The sequence below is a fragment of the Leucoraja erinacea genome, chromosome 19 (assembly GCF_028641065.1).
Source record: "Leucoraja erinacea ecotype New England chromosome 19, Leri_hhj_1, whole genome shotgun sequence".
NCBI lineage: Eukaryota > Metazoa > Chordata > Chondrichthyes > Rajiformes > Rajidae > Leucoraja > Leucoraja erinaceus.
The window spans coordinates 4,633,530-4,654,098 of record NC_073395.1 but is presented as its reverse complement, the minus strand read 5'-3'; the positions used below and the strand labels follow the sequence as shown (position 1 = coordinate 4,654,098).

The following is a 20,569-nucleotide window of genomic DNA, read 5'->3' as shown; positions in this document are numbered from 1 at the left end:
TATTGCAATTGTCTACGAAAAATATGGGATCAAGAAAGTCTTAAACTGCTATATTAAATACGTAAGCTAATATATTAATTCATGAACTGGACACTTATGATAGCATGATAAAAGTTAGGCTCCTGGTGATAATGTACAACTAAGCTGGGCATTCTTGCTTCTAAACGAGATAGTGCAATCTTAACTGATGTCCCTGGTGCCAGAAGTGGGATAATTTATCGCTCATTAAGCTGACATTAATAGTCTAGGTTAGCACCGTTTAGCTTTACAAATGTAGACTCCTATTATGCCTGACCAGTAATTGCTTAGTCAAGCTTAATGCATGGCACACAGAGGACAAGTCTGTTGTGGAATATATATCTCGAGCTTATGGGCTATTTTTTGTTTTACTCACTGATGCACTGAATGGGAAAGATGTATGCCCCCAGCATGAAAAACATAACAATCACCTCATTCCAATTCCATGCATAACCTATTATAAATAGATTTGAGCATTGCCTCCGTATTCTACTTGGATCTGATTGAATACTAATCACACTCACCTTGTTATATTCGTGTTCAGCTTTGAACAACATCTGTACAATATCAACTGCTTTGCTATCACCACAGTTTGGTGATTCAACTCCCTGTTGGGCTTTCAACTGCTCCAGCTGAGTTAAACTGTTAAGATGAGGAAACATGAAACTTGAAATAAAAGAATTTAACATGATGGTGTACATTCATTTTCACGAACTGACATCATATTCTTTGATATCACTTCTGATCCTGGTTCCAACCTGCATCAATGACAAAATACGTTAATTTGTTCTTAGCTTATGGACAAGGATGCATCCAAATTAGCTGATTGTTAGCTTAGTTTAGTTTAGATACATTATGGAAACAGGCCCTTTGGCCCACCGAGTTCACACTGACCATCGATCACCCATTTACGCACTAGTTCTGCTGACTCCCGACAAACTAGGGGCAATTTACAAATGCTAATTAACCTGTAAGCCCACACATCTTTCCGAAAACTCCACACAGCATCGGAGATCTCTGGCACGGTGAGGCAGCAGCTTTACCAGCAGTGATGTATTTCAAGGAATATACCATTTCAACAAGTTTATTAGATAGGGATAAAAATATAATTTTGATAATAGATTTTCCTGAAAAACCAGACTCGTGTACACTTGGTCGCTGTGATGTACAATCTAAAAATACCAAACCACATGGGCAGCCACACTCACATGTTACTCATGCAAGTTCCTTGAACAATGAATTGCAAGCAGCATAAAAAGGCACCTTGAAACACTGCTTCACAGGTTTCTGCATTCATTTGGTGCAAAGCCCCCAACAGTAACATTCTATTGTGAAAAAGACCCAAAGATTATATGCAATAAAACTACTGTTGCATTCTAATTAATGGAAGCATGCTTACCATTATTTTCAGCAGTAAACAAAAATGTTATTCCGAGCCCTAACTCCAACTGAGAGAAACTTAATATTAAATACAGCTTTCTATTTACAAATCTTGTTGAGTGAATTCAGAACATATTTAAACAGAAACCATATTCACCTTGCAAATAATAGAAATTTGACCCATTTTTTTTTTTTTTTTTTTTTTAAATTGAAGAAATATTCATTATTTCAAACTGATTTGAATTTTCTTCTTTTGGATGTTGCACAGTATATTATAATACATTTCCCAGTGAATCAAGTAAGTTTGAAGGGAACATAAGAACCAAGGGTGTAGCAAAGAACTACAGATGCTGGTTTAAATTGAAGGTAGACGCAAAATGCTGGAGTCATTTAGCGGGACAAGAAGGGTCTCGACCTGAAATGTCACCCATTCCTTCACTCCAGAGATGCTGCCTGTCCCGCTGAGTTACTCCAAAATTTTGTGTCTACCATAAAAACCAAGGGTCCAGTGTGTGGAAACAGACAGTGGGAGTTGGGCTCTGGTGAGGGGAAAGGAAGCATTGAAAGGGATACAAGAGATGGATACAAGAACCATGACAATGGAGAGTTAAAAGGAGAAACAGCGAACATTACCCAGTAAGTCAGATGTGACTCATTGGGATTTAAGAATCGTTAGTACATTATGGGAATTTTACCATGCAGATATGTCCAGGCCTCTGCAACAAAATGTTCAGCCTATAATGTGTTATATCCCTCTCTTGTTTCCCCATAACATTTTCACTAAGTGCAGAAAATGCATGCATTTTCAATGCATTTCGTTGTCTCTGTACTGTACACTGACAATGACAATTAAAATTGAATCTGAATCTGAATCTGAAACAATCAGTCCTTGATCTTAACAATCTGGAATGGTACTTCAGTTTATGGAAAACAAATCATTACTTCTCGACAAAAAGATATTTTCAATCAGGATCTGAACAGATTTGGGGTAATTAAAGCACAAATATGAAAAAAACATGAATCCACAAAATAAGCATTCTTCTTAGCTCCCGATAAACTTCATTAGGTAGGTCTATTATCATAAGTAATAAAAACCTTCAATATAATCAATGAACATTCACATACTGGCTCAATGGAAATGTACTAATTGATGGTAGACAAAAGTGCTGGAGAAACTCAGCGGGTGCAGCAGCATCTATGGAGCAAAGGAAATAGGCAACGTTTCGGGCCGAAACCCTTCTTCGGACTGATGATCAGGCTACTATTTGATCTTGGGCAAATACTCTGTTGGAAGCAGTTTAAAAAAGGTTTATTTAGCTATTATCTGGTCTTATTCAAATTATTTAACTATTATCTGGTCTTATTCAACCTAAGGTAATATTCAAAATGCTATGTTTCTATTTCCTGGAGTGTGGACAAGTCCAAGGGATTTGCGTGAAATGTAAAAGACCATGTAGAGGCTCCGCATGATGGATGTAGGGACAATGCTTATTGTTGTGGGAGAACCTAAACCAGGGTGCGGGTGGCATGCAGCACAGCAGAAAGGTAGCGAGCAGTAAAAAAAAAAAAAACTCTTGAAGAGCGTTGCATTGGACACAGGTTTGCAGCGGCTGCAACAAAACGAGGCCCCGGGGTGTTGGATGTAGGCACAGTCATTGCTCCTCTGTCACCCTGGTTCCTTGGTCACCTGGTAATGGCACAAGGCTCCCCCGTTGCACTGCCCCACACTATTATCAGGTTACGCAATGAGCCGAGGCAACGTGGTGTGTTTCTGGTTGCGGACCTGAGAGAGAGAGCAGCAGGAAGATGGCGTGAGTACCGGGCCCCATCCCTCGTATGTCACCACTGGGCCTTGGGGACTCTGGGGCTACCTGGCTTGTGAATTCCTTCTGGCTTAACCTCCCCCTGGCACCAGGCTTCTTCCCACCGAGCCTTGGGTTAAACTAGTTAATTTGTATCCACCTTGTTGGTTATAGCAATCGATTATAGCGGATAATCGGCAATGACGGACAACATTCCTCTCCGTTATAACGAGGGTTTACTGTACTTACTTTCTAGGTAACAATGACTTTACAGTTATTACAAGAATTCCACAAATCTTCCAATCATCACTTCATTGATTACTCCTGTCCCTTCAGTAATCATTTTTGTGGATATAACTTTCCAGCCTGGCATCCATGTGAGGGTCAGTCTCAGTTGGAGTTTTGACATTTAGTATATGGTTACCCATTAGATTTATAGTCAGCAGCTAAGACCATTTTGGTTTTGCAAATACTTTGGTGCATTAAATTATTTAGAATGAACATTACATCCACCAAAAATGATTACTGAAGGGACAAGAAATTACATTTATGCAGAACTTTTCATTATCACCAGGCATCACAAAATGCTTTAGTCAATTAAATACTTTTAAATTACACTCACATTTGTAAAGGTGAAAACACTTGTGCAAACAATTCTGTGACGTCCAGGTACTGTTTGTCAATGGTGCTGTTTGTCAGTACACTAACAAAATGGTACCAGGGGTTACTGCACCTCAACTGAAAGATGAAACCTCCACAAGTAGGGCACCTCTCAATAATCGGGTTTGCCTATTTTAAAAACCAGACAGATCCTTTGCCAAAACAGCCAGGCCTCATTTTCTCGAGTGCAGTTGTCAGCTTTCTCAGCTGCCTTAGGAAAAATGAAAGGAGTCTTCCAGTGGGGCTTTAAAGTAACGTTGGTCCTTTTGCTGGTGAAAGATTTGATCTCTGTTTTTATCTAGCTTATTTCCCTCAAATAATTTATGCTTGTAAGATTTTTGTCCACCATTCCTCCATTTCACCAAATATTGATGCTTGGCTGTTTTGTTCTGTAATTTATCTTCAAAATCTCTTCAATACCAGGCCAGGCAGTTCCAACTTTTTTCAGGAGAAAAAAAAAAAATCTCTCTCCAATTAAAGTTTTCAAAAATGAAACTAGCAGTCACTGGAATTTTGAGGCTAGTGTAGCTGTAAAAGTCATTGTGTTTCCGTTACAGAATGTTGCAGTCACATGGTATGGAAAGTGAGTGGAATTAAGATTTAATTGAAGGCAACTCCTTTCGTTAAAAACATGCAAAATTAAACAAATTTGCTAATATCTAAAAAGGTTTTCTGAAACTTACTTCTTCATAAGGTCTGTAATCCTTTGACATTCCGCCTTATCATAGAACCAGATCCCATAGATTGAAACTGAAATTAAAAAATGAAGCATGCATTGGACCATGTACCAGATTAAGCTTATACTTCATTTGTTCCCACATACGGTGCCCTCCATAATGTTTGGGGCAAAGACCCATCATTTATTTATTTGCCTCTGTACTCCACAATTTGAGATTTGTAATAGAAAAAAAAAGATCACATGTGGTTAAAGTGCACATTGTCAGAATTTAATAAAGGCCATTTTTACACATTTTGGTTTCACCATGTAGAAATTACTGCAGTGTTTATACATATTCCCCCCATTTCAGGGCACCATAATGTTTGGGACACAGCAATGTCATGTAAATTAAAGTAGTCATGTTTAGCATTATGTTGCATATCCTTTGCATGCAATGACTGCTTGAAGTCTGTGATTCATGGACATCACCAGTTGCTGGGTGTCTTCTCTGGTGATGCTCTGCCAGGCCTGTATTGCAGCCATGTTTAGCTTATGCTTGTTTTGGGGGCTGAAACCCTTCAGTTTTCTCTTCAGCATATAAAAGGCATGCTCAATTGGGTTCAGATCAGGTGATTGACAGCCACTCAAGAATTTACCGTTTTTTAGCTTTGAAAAACATCTTTGTTGCTTTGGCAGTATGTTTGGGATCATTATCTTGCTGTAGAATGAGCCGCCAGCCAATTAGTTGAGGCATTTGTTGGAACTTGCGCATATAGGATGTGTCTATACTCTTCAGAATTCATTACGCTACGACCATCAGCAGTTGTATCATCAATGAAGATAAGTGAACCAGTACCTTCAGCAGCCACACATGCCCAGGCCATAACACCCCCACCACCGTGTTTCACAGATGAGGTGGTATGCTTTGGATCTTGGGCAGTTCCTTCTCTCCTCCATACTTTGTTCTTGCCATCACTGATACAAGTTAATCTTCGTCTCATCTGTCCACAAGACCTTTTTCCAGAACTGTGGTTGCTCCTTTAAGTACATCTTGGCAAACTGTAACCCGGCCATCCTATTTTTGCAGCTAACCAGTGGTTTGCATCTTGCAGTGTAGCCTCTGTATTTCTGTTCATGAGGTTTTCTGCGGACAGTGGTCATAGACAAATCCACACCCGACTCCTGAAGAGTGTTTCTGATCTGTCGGACAGGTGTTCGGGGAGTTTTCTTTATTATATCAGCTGTGGAGATCTTCCTTGGCCTGCCGGTCCCTTTGCGATTAGTAAGCTCACCAGTGCTCTCTTTCTTCTTAATGATGTTCCAAACAGTTGATGTTGGTAAGCCTAAGGTTTGGCTGATGTCTCTAACAGTTTTATTCTTGTTTAACAGTCTCATAATGGCTTATTTGACTTTCATTGGCACAACTTTGGTCCTCATGTTGATAAACAGCAATAAAAGTTTCCAACGGTGATAGAAAGTCTAGGTGCTGAGAGCTCTCTTATACCTGCATTAAGGAGGCAATTAAACACACCTGAGCAATCACAAACACCTGTGAAGCCACGTGTCCCAAACATTATGGTGCCTTGAAATGGGTGGACTATGTATAAACACAGCTGTGATTTCTACATGGTGAAACCAAAATGTATAAAAATGGCCTTTAATAAAATCTGACAATGTGCACTTTAAGCACATGTGATTTTTTTTCCATTACAAATCTCAAATTATGGAGTACTGTGGCAAATAATCAAATGATGGGTCTTTGTCCCAAACATTATGGAGGGCACTGTAGATCTTTGGCAATATTGACATAAAAATGATTACTAAGCCCCCCCCCCAAATGAGTGTTAGAAACTACTCGCACAAACATAACATTTTGCCAGTGAGGTGATTGCTTTAGCATATTCTACTTAGTTGTCCAGAAAGGAAGATCAGAGCAGTTCCATCACTGGCAAGCTTCCTCTCACGGAAAACTACAACTTATGAAAAACACTAAAAAAAAAACTTGTGGAAAATTGATATCATGCATCATGCAGCCAACATAATCAAAGACCTTTCCACCCTTTATTCCTCCTTCTTCCCACTTCCATCAAGCAGAAGATACAGAAGCTTGACAGCGCGCGACCACACTCAGGAAGTGTCTTCCCTTTGTTATAGATGTTCTTAATGCTCTTTCCATAAGCCAGGTTACATTCCGATTCCATTCTAACACATTGGAGACATTCGACATCCACATTTTTTCTTTTCATCTCTGGTCTTTGTCCAACCACCTGCCTATCAAAAAATCCCCTCACCTGTATCCACCTATCACTCGCCAGACTTTGTCCTGCTCCCACCACTCTCCCAGCGTCTGCCCCTCCTCCCCATCCCAGCACAATCAGTCTGAAGAAGTGCCCCAACATGAAACGCCATCAATTCATGTTCTCCAGAGATGCTGTCTGACCCGCTGAGTTACTCCAGCATTTTGGGTCTTTTCTTATATAAACCAGCATCTGCAGTTCATTGTATCACCTAATAATAACTTGCTTTGGTTTATGCAAATAATGTTTTATTATTAATGTTTAATATTTTATGTGTCATTCTTAATTGTTACTGTATGTCGTGATGTGTTGCGAGCGGAGCACCAAGGCAAATTCCTTGTATGTGCACATACTTGGCCAATAAACGTATTCATTCATTGGTCTTTCTTTTCTCTCCTCCATAGTTAAACTAGAAATGCAGGGAATGTTTTAATAGTTCATTATAGGATCACGACTTGAATGCCTGGAGAATTTTATAATCTTAGCAGGCATGCAATTGAGGTATTACTGTAGTTTTTATCTTTGCTTCCTCTTAATTTGATGAGTGCCTCATATCAATATGTCAGCATTGACGCAGACATGCATGCCACATTGCATTTCTCTGGTGCGGAGAATGACAGGATAAATAGCCACCACCCCCCACCCCCTCCCCCCCTCACTATGCTCTTTGGAGGAATGCATCACAAACAGCAACTAAAGAGCCAGGATAAGTGCTGAATTGGAAAAATACCCCAACATTGATTTAAGACATCAATTTTCTCAACGTTTGCATATATTTCAATGAAGATTAAACCAGACCCTACGAAGAAAAAATGCTTCAAGCGGTTGTTCACGAAAAAACTTCCAAACAATTAACCAGCCAACCAATTCAAGCAATCGATGCCAAGTACAAAGGAATAGTTGTGAAGGAGACCCAGCTGAAATGCTTCTACACCTGCCCAGGAGGTAAGATCTCTTTAAATAGCACAAACCAATAAAATAACATTTAAAAAAACCTGTATTAAAAACTGCATCTTAGATAACATGCAACACTCAAAGACTCAATATTTGCAATTCCTTTGTTCAAATTGAAATTATGCTTAAAGTTCTCGAGTGATGAAATTCCCATTCCTATGTTCCATTCTCAATGACAAAAACATGTCTAGATATTATACAAAAAGAAAATGCATATGACATTTCTACAAAATAAACCAAATGTAATATTATGTCTGAAATATTAAGATTATTTTGTTAACAGTTATAGTAAATCCCTACAGGAAATCATGAGGATGACCAGCTTTCTCTCAATTTCCTTAAAACTGAAGATAAAACCGATTTAAAATTTGTAATGTAGCATAAATATTTTACAGTTTTAGTTATTCTGCAGGAAATCACAAAGTTTAATAATGAAATCCAAGTATAACCTCAGTGCAATGCTGCGCCAGATTTTCAATGGGACATTTCAAGTAGATTTCAAATACGGACCTTACTTGTATTTGTTGTACTGCATCCAGGTAAAATTTGCTTAACTGAATAAAAACTTGCACTATAGACAGTGCACACTTTGCAACAACTTCAGGCTTTTCAACACGACACAACACGAACCTCAACAATGGACCATCTTTGGTCTTTTTAACATTAGTGGTTATTATTCTATTGATTTTTTGGCAATTATATAGTATCTATGTGTAATGTGTTGACATGCCTGTTATGCTGATGCAAGTAAGAATTTTTGATTGTCATTTCATATGACACTTAAACACTCTTGATTTTTGACTCTTGAAGTCATTTGAACAGTTACATGGAAAGGGAGGCTTAGAGGAATATGGGCCAAATGCAGGCTGATGGTACTTATTTAGATAGTGTTAGTTGGGCCGAGAGTCCTGTTTCCATGCTGTATGATTCTATAAATATTAAAGAGTTGACTATGGGTCATGGAATAGTGACCATGGATGGAACAGCACGTCATATTTTGCTTGGGTAGCTTACACCTCAGCGGTATGAACATTGACTTCTCCAACATCAAATAGCCCTTGCTTTCCCTCTCTCTCCATCCCTTCCTAATTCTCTCATCAGCCATACTGTCTCCGACTACATTCTCTGCCCCGCCCACTACCCTGACATCAGTCAGGTGGGTCTCGACCCAAATGTCACCCATTCCTTCTCTCCAGTGATGCTGCCTGTCCCGCTGAGTTACGCCAGCATTTTGTGACTACCATGGATAAGAACAGGATAGCCAGAAGTTAATATTTAGGGAAGACAGAAAAAAAGGGGTCGAGCTATTAGCTGAAGAGGAAATCTGTGAGGATGAATATTAGCTAAAGGAAAATGGCAAAATACATTGGTTGAGGTTGTATATAGACCTTGAAACAACAGGGGCAACATTCATGGTGAATTAAACAAAAAATTTGTGACAGCTGCCATAATGGTGACTTTAACTTACATATAGATTGGGTAAATGGAGAAGGATATGGAAGATGCTGTAGAGAAGGAATTTTTAGAGTCTGTTCATAATGGATTTTTATATTGTAGAATACGTCTTCCTGGACTGGGCCTTGCTCAAAGTTTCAGATTAGTCTATGGTCGATGTAGCTCTGGACTTTGTGTACTCTTATCACTATCGGCAATACCACCAATTTTCTGGTGGCCTGCTACATTCAAATCCAAATCATAAACGTGTGTAAGAAGGAATCTTAATACTTGTCCCCAGTGGTGTTTTTGCTTAAATGGAAAATTAGTCCAGTTAAACTTCAAATTCCCTCCATTCTGGTCAAATGTTCAAGTGTCAGCATTCCTATCTCAGAGTCAAGAGATTCAGATCCTAGTTCAAATACAGACAGATTGTAACACTATTTGACCCGTTGTCTTTCTCACAAACCACAGAACAAATGTTCTATTTGCTATCTTGGGTGTAAGTAAAAGATCCTACAACACCATGACAAAAACAAGTACAAAAATTATCCCCAGATATCTGTTCAATATTTATTTCTCAGTAAACATTTCTGAAACAAATTATAAGATTTGAGACACAGGATCACCCATGATCAAGTGATCCTGCGTCTCAAATCTATTTTCCTGAATGATCTCCACATGCTCTACAATCTTAGGTACTTAATGACCGAGTGCACCCAATTCTCCAAGATAAATAATTGTAAAGATCTGCAACTCGTATATCCAAAAAACTATTCCAACATCCCACCACTAACTCCACCCAGTTCTAGACTCAACTAGAGAAAATATCAATTTATTATCCAACCAGCTACACTGTCAATCCCTCTCAGAATCTTGCATGACTCAATGAGATCACCTCTCATTCTACTAAATACAAGTGAGTATGCACCAATCCCGTTTTATCTTTCCTCAAAGTAATCCCACGCCCCTATCAAGTTAATTTATTCATACTGTCTCCAAGAAGTGTAAATCATATATTGAATATGGACGCCAAAACTACCAGACCATGAAAAATGATGTCTTAACAAAGCTCCACACAATCTGAGCAAGACTTCTTTACTTTGGCATCCAAACCTTTTACTTGAGCTTTTTTATCAAGTTTATCACAACGCTGTGTGGTCACAGTTTAAAAATTAGGGATGGAAGACAAATAAAAATAACGATAACTAAGCTTACTTAAGGCTTCATTTATGAAGAATTCACAGCATTAAAAACTTCTCTATGGTGCTTTTCTGGAGTCGTATTTAGTGTAAACATTACAGGAATAAGAGGAAGAAAAATTACACAAGGTTCAGGTTTTCAGTATTTTTATAAAAATGTATTTTCAAATTGTGGTTTCTTTGATAATGCAATATTTTGGTTTAGTTTCAGTTACTACAATTATATAACTGCATCTAATGGAGAGTAATCATTCAATATTTAAATAACAGCTGTAGTGGCTCACATTCAATAATCTTTGCTTCCGATTCAAAAGTTAAGTGTTCAGTTTTACGTTCATAGAATGTTGTCTTTTTGTTAAGTAAAATTAAATTAAAGTTGAGGACTTGAGGAGAAGAAGAGCTAAATATGAAGAGATTATGAAATAAACTGGGCATATTTAAAATAAATGAAATATTAAAGTACTTACATCCTTTGGGGTAGGACACTACGATAATGAGATAACTGAATTAACACGTAATTAGGGTCAAATTCAAACGTTACCAAATGGAACCAAGCGCTTTGTTTAATGTATTAAATCGCTTCACATTCTTATCGAGCTCTCTTTATCTTATCTCAAAGTTTAGAACACAGAATGTTGGCAGAATATTATGGCAGTCAGTTGCATAGACTGATCTATATGTATCCCAGGCATAGTCAAAGCTTGCGTTGACTATAAAAGGTTACAAGGCAGAAGACAACAGCCACATATCTAATCTAATTCTTGACACTTTTTTTTTTAACCTATTTATAATCTGTAAAGGAACAAGCATCTTGATATTGCTGAACATTCACGGCCGATTTTAATTGGTGTTTGTATTTTCTGTCATGGATGTATCTAAAATGGCTAAAACAAAAGTACGACTTTACAAATCATAATTTTGCAGGTATTGCCTGCTACACTGGAATTACATTTAAAGAAAAAAATCATGAAGAAACAGTAAAAAGCGTATTAGTGTGTAAAAAGAGTACTATTCTGTCCTGGGCCTCCTCCATTGTCAGAGTGAGGCCCAGCACAAATTGGAGGTACAGTACCTCATATTTCCCTTGGGCAGCTTACACCCCAGTAGTATGAAGATCGACTTCTCTAACTACAAGTAACCCTTGCTTTCCCTCTCTCTCTCTCCATCCATCCCCCTTCCCTGTTCTCCGATCAGTCTGACCGTCTCCGATTACATTTTATCTGTTTCTTTGTTGTCACCTTCTCCTTGCTAACAATGATCTATTCTACAATTTCCTTGATCTCCATCCCCTCCGACTTGGTTTCACATCTTACATTTCTTTATCTACGTATCTCCCTCTCCCCCAACCCAAGGGTCTCGACCCAAAACGTCACCCATTCCTTCTCTCCGGAGATGCTGCCTGTCCCGCTGCCTGTCCAGCATTTTGTGTCTATCTTCGGTTTAAACCAGCATCTGCAGTTCCTTCCTACACATTAGTGTGAAGCACTGACTGGAAAACGTATGGCATATTCCAGCATTTGACTTCATTGTAAGATTTCTAGACACAATCTGCTTCTCACTATTTTATTTTACATCATACAATTCCTAGTTAAACAGCTTAGAAGGTCATTTTAAATTGGAGAATAAGTAATTATATATACAGTGCCCTCCATAATGTTTGGGACAAAGACCCATCATTTATTTATTTGCCTCTGTACTCCACAATTTGAGATTTCTTAAAAACTGGCCAATTCTGGAGTGGCCAAGTGAATCACCCGATCTGAACCCAATCGAGCATGTTTTTTTATATGCTGAAGAGAAAATGGAAGGGTATTAACCCCAAAACAAGCATAAGCTAAAGACGGCTGTAATACAGGCGTGGCAGAGCATCACCAGAGAAGACACCCAGCAACTGGTGATGTCCATGAACCACAGACTTCAAGCAGTCATTGCATGCAAAGGATATGCAACAAAATACTAAACATGACTACTTTCATTTACATGAAATTGCTGTGTCCCAAACATTATGGTGCCCTGAATTGGGGGTCTATGCATAAACACTGCTGTTATTTCTACATGGTGAAACCAAAACCTATAAAAATGGCCTTTATTAAAATCTGACAATGTGCACTTTAACCACATGCGATTTTTTCTATTACAAATCTCAAATCTATTAAGAGGCAAATAAATAAATTATGGGTCTTTGTCCCAAACATTATGGAGGGCACTGCATACACTTTGGTTTGGCTGTATTTGAAGTATTACATGCCATTTTGGATCACACTACAGAAAGGAATGGAGGCTTTGGACAGGATGCAGAAGAGGTTCACCAGGATGTTGCTTGCATTGGTGTGTATCAGCTACAGGGGGAAGTTGGACAAACTGGAATCATTTTCTCTGGAGCTTCAGATGCTGAGGGGTAAACTAATAGAAGCTTACTAAATACTGAGAGGAATATTTGAGGTAGTTAGAGCCTTTTTCTAGGGGGGTATTGCCAAGTACTAGAGGGCAGAGGTTTGGGGAGAGAGGGAAAAAGGTTAAAGAAGATATGCCAGGCAATTTGTTTCACACCTACAATGATAGTAGCCTGGAATGATGCACTGCCAGAGATGGTAGAAGCAGATATGATAGCAATGTATTGAGCAATTAGATGTGTTTTTCCTTTTTGTGGCCAGGATGTAATCAGGTTATGTTTCACTTTCCTGGATCCATTCTAGTATTAGAGTTGTAATGAAGCAGCTTGTTTCAAGGCACAGCTAGTTCTGAAATACAACTCTGCAATACTACAGCTGAAATGCTGTTGGGGCCGGATGACATGGAGTGAATTCAATTGTATAATGTCCTCAGAAAGAAGAAAAGATTGATCATCCATCTAATACCGTGGCTGAAGATGGCTGCAATCATGTTCATCCTGCAATTACGGTCAGGTCCACCCAAGTCCACGCTGACCATAGATCACCTGTTCACATTAGTTCTACAAGGTCCCACTTTTGCATCAAGGCAATGCACAGAGGCGATTTACCTACAAACCCACACATTTTGGGATGTGGGAGGAAACCGGAGCACATGGAGGAAACCCACATGATCACAGGGCGAACGAGAAAACTCCACACAGACAACACCTGAGGTCCGGATCAAACCTGAGCCTTCGGCACTGTTGATGACTCTTGGGCCTTCAGGCAGTAGAAGATAATCTCCTATTAGAAGTTATTTCCAAGCATCGAGAAATACTACACATGGGCCTGTGCCTTTGCAATGAGCTGGTGCTGATAATTCCAGAGAATCCAGGGTCCGATTCAAGATCTATTGCATACATTACTCTTTCTTTGTTTTTACTATGGAGAAAGCCATGAAGACTGGGGAACATGGGACAGTTAATGGATACGTCTCGAGGATAGTCCATATTACAGTCAAAGTGGTGTTGGATGACCCAAGGGGTAGGACGGTAGAAAGATCTTCCAGGCCAGATTAGATATATTCAAGGACATTGTTGGAAGCTAAATAAACTACAGGTGCCCTGGTTGAGATATACAAATCAGCATTGGATGACTGAAGGTGGCTACTGCTGTGCCTCTATTTCAGAAGGGAAGCAAAGAAGGGTATTAGGGAATGGGCTGCCTGAGGAGGTAGTTGAAGCAGGTACTACAACACAATTTAGAAGACATTTGGACAGGTACATGGATAGAAAATGCTTAGAGAGATATGGGCCAAACACAGCAGTGGGACTAGTGTAGATGTGAGGTTATCCATTTTGGTGGCAAAAATAGGAAAGCAGACTATTATCTAAATGGTGGCCGATTGGGAAAGGGGGAGATGCAGCGAGACCTGGGTGTCATGGTACACCAGTCATTGAAGGTAGGCATGCAGGTGCAGCAGGCAGTAAAGAAAGCGAATGGTATGTTAGCTTTCATTGCAAAAGGATTTGAGTATAGGAGCAGAGAGGTTCTACTGCAGTTGTACAGGGTCTTGTGAGAGACCACACCTGGAGTATTGCGTACAGTTTTGGTCTCCAAATCTGAGGAAGGACATTATTGCCATAGAGGGAGTGCAGAGACGGTTCACCAGACTGATTCCTGGGATGTCAGGACTGTCTTATGAAGAAAGACTGGATAGACTTGGTTTATACTCTCTAGAATTTAGAAGATTGAGAGGGGATCTTATAGAAACTTACAAAATTCTTAAGGGGTTGGACAGGCTAGATGCAGGAAGATTGTTCCCGATGTTAGGGAAGTCCAGGACAAGGGGTCACAGCTTAAGGATAAAGGGGAAATCCTTTAAAACCGAGATGAGAAGAACTTTTTTCACGCAGAGAGTGGTGAATCTCTGGAACTCTCTGCCACAGAGGGTAGTTGAGGCCAGTCCATTGGCTATATTTAAGAGGGAGTTAGATGTGGCCCTTGTGGCTAAGGGGATCAGGGGGTATGGAGAGAAGGCAGGTACGGGATACTGAGTTGGATGATCAGCCATGATCATATTGAATGGCGGTGCAGGCTCGAAGGGCCGAATGGCCTACTCCTGCACCTAATTTCTATGTTTCTATGTTTCTATCGTGGTCAGGGTGGGCAAATTGGCCCTGCGTCCGTGCTGCACGACTTTCATTATTTTCAGAGCACTAAGTAAAGCCCATGTCCAAAGTTTAGAAAAGGTTTATACATGGTATGGAATTTTATCAAAAGACAATATTTTCCAATCTTACATTGTGCATTTCTGTAGAGTAGAAAAGGGTCTTGTAACTGGAAGTCCAAGTCCTTGGTGATTGGTTCAGTCCGGTTTTCCACATTCAATCTGTTCATGATGGTGAAGCCGTGCCTGGGGGAAGCAGATCTAGTATCCAAACAAAAACAGAAAATAACAAGTTAGAATGCAGAAAATAATCCTTTCTCTGCACCCTTGGCTCACACCACAGACACACGAAAAGAATGAAAGTCTGTTGTGGAACATTGCTGTGGCAACTCACACTTAAAGGGGATGAGTCACTTAAGCAGAGGTTGTATACAGCCCCTCTTCGCTGCTTCGTTAAGACCACAGATGATTTTAACACTGCCACTTTCCTGCACTAATCCCATAACCATAAAAGTCTAAAAAATAATTCCTGTCATGAATATATGCAGAAACCATGCCTTTATAGCCCTCTTGGATAATCAATTTCAAAGACTCACCCATCATAGACAAAGAAATCCGTCTCATCTGTCCTGAATGGCAGACTATTTATTTTGAAATTGCAACTCATGATTCTATGCACTCTATCCAGGGGAAGCATCAATTGTGGATCAGCTCTATCAAACCCCTTGTAAATTTCAAATTAGATAATCTCTCATTTTCCTAGGCTCATATGACAAACTTGCAATCCCAACTCAATTTATGAATCTTCAATCAATCAATCAAAGACTTTATTGTAATTCAAAAATACTCCAATAAATGCAAGCCTGAACAATATTTTGTTGCATCCGGCTCACCGTGCAACATAAAATAACAAAAGGATAAAATAGATAAAAAGATAAAATAGATAATAGTGGCGGCACATTACATGGAATTCAAGAGTCTGATGGCTCGGGGGAAGAAGCTGTTGCAGAACCTGGCCGTTCTACTCCTTATACCACACCACCTTTTGCCCGAGGGCAGCAGAGTGAACAGTCCATGATGGAGATGTGTGGGGTCTTTTATAATGCTGTTGGCCTTGGACAAGCAACGTTTGCACGTAATGTCCCGGATTTAAAGAAGAGAAGTCCCGATGATTTTTTCAGCCGTACTCACCACTCTCTGCATGGACTTCCAGTCTGAGGCTTTGCAGTCCTCAAACCAGACAGATGCAGCTGGTCAAAATGCTCTCTATGGTGCCCCTGTAGAAAGTGGTGAGGACAGGATGGGGGAGGCGAATTCTTCTCATCCGGCGCAGAAAGTGCAACCGCTGCTACGCTCTCTTAACTAGTGATGTTTTGTGACCAGGTCAGACTGTTCGTGACTTCCACTAAATTTCCTATTGCAAACATATTTCTTCTTAGATAGACACAAAATGTTGGAGTAACTCAGTGGGTCAGCCATCATCTCTAGAGAAAATGGATGGGTGACATTTTGTGTTGGGCCTGACTCGTTGAGTTACTCCAGGATTTAGTGCCTTACTTTGGTACAAATCAGAATCTGCATCTGAATCCTTTTTATTACATTATCTCTCTTGGATTAGGATGGACGTAGCCCAGACGTCAAGCAAACCAACCTCCTTTCCCCTGGACTCCATCTACACCACTTTGCCTCGGCAAGGCCACCAGCATAATCAAAGGCCAGTCTCACCCTGGTCACTCCCTTTTCTCCCCTCTGTCACCAGGCAAGATCCAGGGAGTTTCTTCCCAGCTGTTATCAGGCAACTGAACCATCCTCTCACTATCTAGAGAGCGGTCCTGGCCTCCCATCTACCTCATTGGAGAACTGTTTTTTACCAACTATTTTTTTTTACCAACTTTATCTTGCACTACCAGTAAATGTTATACCCATTATCCCGTTTCTGTACACTGTAGATGACTTACTTATAATCATGTATAGACTTTCCATTGACTGGATAGTTCATAACAAAAAGCTTTTCATTGTACCTTGGTGCATGTGAGAATAATAAACTAAACAAGGAGGCTGGAACTGAAATTGCTTATTAATTTCCAATGTTTCGTAGGGATGGATAATAAGGTCACTCTAAGCCTTAACATCTTTCAATCTATTACCATTTTAAACGAATTACTCTGCCTTCCCACTTTCTCTACCAGAGAGAATATTACATTTAACCTCATGATGTTTCATCTGCCATGTCCATACCAATTCACTTTTCCTGCCTATTCTGGCTGGAGGTTTTTGACCAGTGGTGTTCCACGAGGATTACTGTTGGGACCTCCATTGCTTGTTATAGAGATGGACTAATTAGTAACATTTAAGACAATACAAATATTGACAGAGTTGTGGATAATGTAGATTAGTGTCACTCATACCGTGACTCATACTGTGGCTCCGCCCACAGGCTTAATAGAAGCCATACTCGCTCCCTCTCTTAGACTAGTAGCACATGCTAAGATGAAGTAACCACTGTAGAGTTGCTAATAAAAGACTTTGGATTCTAATCACTTTGTGTGAGCCTGATCAATTTGATAGATAATGAGGAAGATTGTCAAAGGAATCAGCAGGATATAAAACAGTTGAAATGTTGACAGAAAAATAATAGATGGAGTTTAATCCTGACAAGTGGGATTGCACTTCGGGAGGTCAAGTGCAAGAGGAGAATAAACAGTAAATAACAGGACAAGAGCAATGAGGCACAAAAGGATATTGGGGTGTAAATCCATAGCTCCCAGAAAGTATGAAAGCGTGGTCAAGATGCGTGTCTTCATCAGTCAATGTGTTGAGTATTAGTTGGAAAGTCTATAAAGTATATAAAACTTTGGTCGGGCCACATCTGGAGCATTGCTTCCAGTTCTGGTAGCTGCATTACAGGATAGACAAGGATGCTTTGGTGAGGGTCCATCTCAAATAGGGGGTGAATGTCGAATAGAGGTGTAGATATCAAAAGGCAAGAAGTAATGTTTTCAATTAGGTGACCACAATGAAGTCAATACAGAATGATTTACTTAAAAGCCAACAGTTATGAGAGACTTGTGTACAGGAAATTTTGGAGATGCTGGGATTATTTTCTTTGCAGCATAGAAATATGATAAATTTTATGATAGAATTGTTTTATGATAATAGTGGAATCTAAGCTGTAGGGCAGAAGATACAAAGCTTTGAAAGCATGTAAAAGTGTATTCAGCACTCTGGTATTGTTTCATTGTGCACTATCTATTGTGCTTGTCTATGGCTTGATTGTATTCTGTATAGGACAATTCACTGGATAGCACACAAACTAAACTTTTCCACTATACTTCAGTACATGTTACTTAATAAATCAATACAAATGGCCTAGTCATTTAGCCTTGTACCTTACTTTATTCTCAGATTATTAGAGCCTCCGAGTACATAAAAAGAGACAATCCAAAGCCACGTTGTTTAATCAGTTTTTGAAAAATAATTGTCACAGTAAAAATAATGCACAATTATTTCTACTAATTGTCCATACCTTGCATAAACAAACAAGGTCCCTTCCACATCAGTTTTTTCCTGTGAAGTAAAATAAAAATTCATTGTATTTAATGTTCATAGTCATACAGCATACTGCACATGAAGGAAAGGCTTTATTTCATGGAAGCTTCAAAATGTTATCTGGGCCAGTGAACTAACCTCAGTAGGGCCATCTAGAGGACACATGAAAATACTTTAGACATTAGAGATACAGCGTGGAAACAAACCCTTGGTCGCACCGAGTCCACGCCAACCAACGATCACCCCGTACACTAGCACTATCCTACACACTAGGGACAATTTACAAAAGCCAATTAACCTACCAACTATGTCTTTGGAGTGTGGGAGGAAACCCATGGAAACACAGGAAGAACGTACAAACTCCATACAGACAGCACACATAATCAGGATCAAACACAGGGTTCTGGTACTGTAGGGCAGGAACGCCACCACTGTGCCACTGTGCTGCCTGCCCATGTTCCCACATTCAATGCTAAGCTACAAGTATTAACAACAGAACAGCGAAAGAACATAAAGAAAGCATAGTAAAAAACAGATTTAAAATTCACAGACAATTGGCTTTGCACGTTTTCCACCCTGTCGAGTGTTGGTCAAAGAAATAACGTGATTTGTTCAGGTAACATTGTAATGAAATTTATTTTTGTTAACTATTTTATGTTATCGTAGTTTGGAATAATGAAGCTCAAATTTAATAAACAAAATATTCATAAAAATCAGAAAAACAAATAAAAACATAAAAGGCAGCAGAAAAGTCAGCACCTATGGAAAGTAAAAAGAAACCAATTATTTTTAAGTCACGGAGAGGCCAGGGAGGGAGAGTTAAGACAAAGGGAATGTCTGATAGAATGAGGCCATGTTTACAGCATTTAGTCTTTAGCACATGGAAAGAGAGACAATAAACATAAAAGCTAAGACATGAGGGCATTTAGAGGAAACACACAAAGATGAAAAAGGTTGGAAAACATTGTAGGAAATGCCGAGCAGGCCAAACCGTGTGAACAAAAAAAAGAGAAAGAGAGCCAACCATATAAATGGATGACGTACAGCAGAACCATCTTTGAGCAGAACTAGCTATTTCTGATATAGGGAAAAGCATTAAGGTGTACATTTCAATATAGTGTCCAGAGAGAGAGAAGAGATGCTGTTAATCAAATTTACATTGGGGTTTATTATACGAGTGCAGGATGCTGCAGACAGATAGACAGGTGGATTTTGCAGTTAGCACTGAGCTAACTAATAGCATCTGACTATCAAAGTGAAAAAAAAAATATACAAAAAATCACAACCACATAATGGAGTGAAATAGCAAATTACAATGGCACGCAACAGGAAGCTCATGGTTGCTCCAATGGACTAAATGTATGTGCTCTGTAAAGCCCTCACCCAATCTGCATTTTGTCTCTCCACTATTGAAATGACCATACTGTGACCAATGAATGCAGTACATCAGATTGGAAGATGTGCATGTGAAAGTACCACAGGGATGCCACAGGGATCTGTGTTGGGTCCACTGTTGTTTGTCATGTACATCAATGATCTGGATGATGGTGTGGTAAATTGGATTAGTAAGTATGCAGATGATACTAAGATAGGTGGGGTTGTGGATAATGAAGTAGATTTATGCCAGTTGGAAGAGTGGGCTGAAAGATGGCAGATGGAGTTTAATGCTGATAAGTGTGAGGTGCTACATCTTGGCAGGACAAATCAAAATAGGACGTACACGGTAAATGGTAAGGAATTGAAGAATGCAGATGAACAGAGGGATCTGGGAATAACTGTGCACAGTTCCCTGAAAGTGGAATCTCATGTAGATAGGGTGGTAAATAAAGCTTTTGGTGTGCTGGCCTTTATAAATCAGAGCATTGAGTATAGAAGTTGGGATGTAATGTTAAAATTGTACAAGGCATTGGTGAGGCCAATTCTGGAGTATGGTGTACAATTTTGGTCGCCTAATTATAGAAAGGATGTCAACAAAATAGAGAGTACAGAGGAGATTTACTAGAATGTTGCCTGTGTTTCAGCAACCAAGTTACAGAGAAAGGTTGAACAAGTTAGGGCTTTATTCTTTGGAGT

At 39.5% G+C, this 20,569-nt stretch overlaps 2 protein-coding genes across 3 annotated transcripts in view; one reads left to right on the top strand and one right to left on the bottom strand.

Annotated features, from left to right (window-relative positions):
• dcp1b (decapping mRNA 1B) overlaps window positions 1-20,569 on the bottom strand; it is a 47,672-nt gene that overhangs the window by 18,627 nt on the left and 8,476 nt on the right. Inside the window, exons 2-5 of one of the 2 annotated variants that reach the window (XM_055650126.1) lie at window positions 18,474-18,514; window positions 15,081-15,208; window positions 4,544-4,610; window positions 543-660 (exon numbers count right to left, since the gene is read on the bottom strand). In XM_055650126.1, the coding sequence (XP_055506101.1) occupies window positions 543-660; window positions 4,544-4,610; window positions 15,081-15,208; window positions 18,474-18,514 (354 nt within the window). Of the gene's footprint in view, window positions 1-542; window positions 777-4,543; window positions 4,611-15,080; window positions 15,209-18,473; window positions 18,515-20,569 lie in introns of those variants that run through there. The other variant, XM_055650127.1, reaches the window with a different exon arrangement.
• Window positions 7,511-20,569, top strand: part of cacna1c (calcium channel, voltage-dependent, L type, alpha 1C subunit) — a 309,696-nt gene continuing 296,637 nt past the window's right edge. Inside the window, exon 1 of the mRNA XM_055650124.1 lies at window positions 7,511-7,760. Within this exon, the coding sequence (XP_055506099.1) occupies window positions 7,628-7,760 (133 nt within the window). The 5' untranslated portion in view covers window positions 7,511-7,627. The remainder of the gene's footprint in view (window positions 7,761-20,569) is intronic.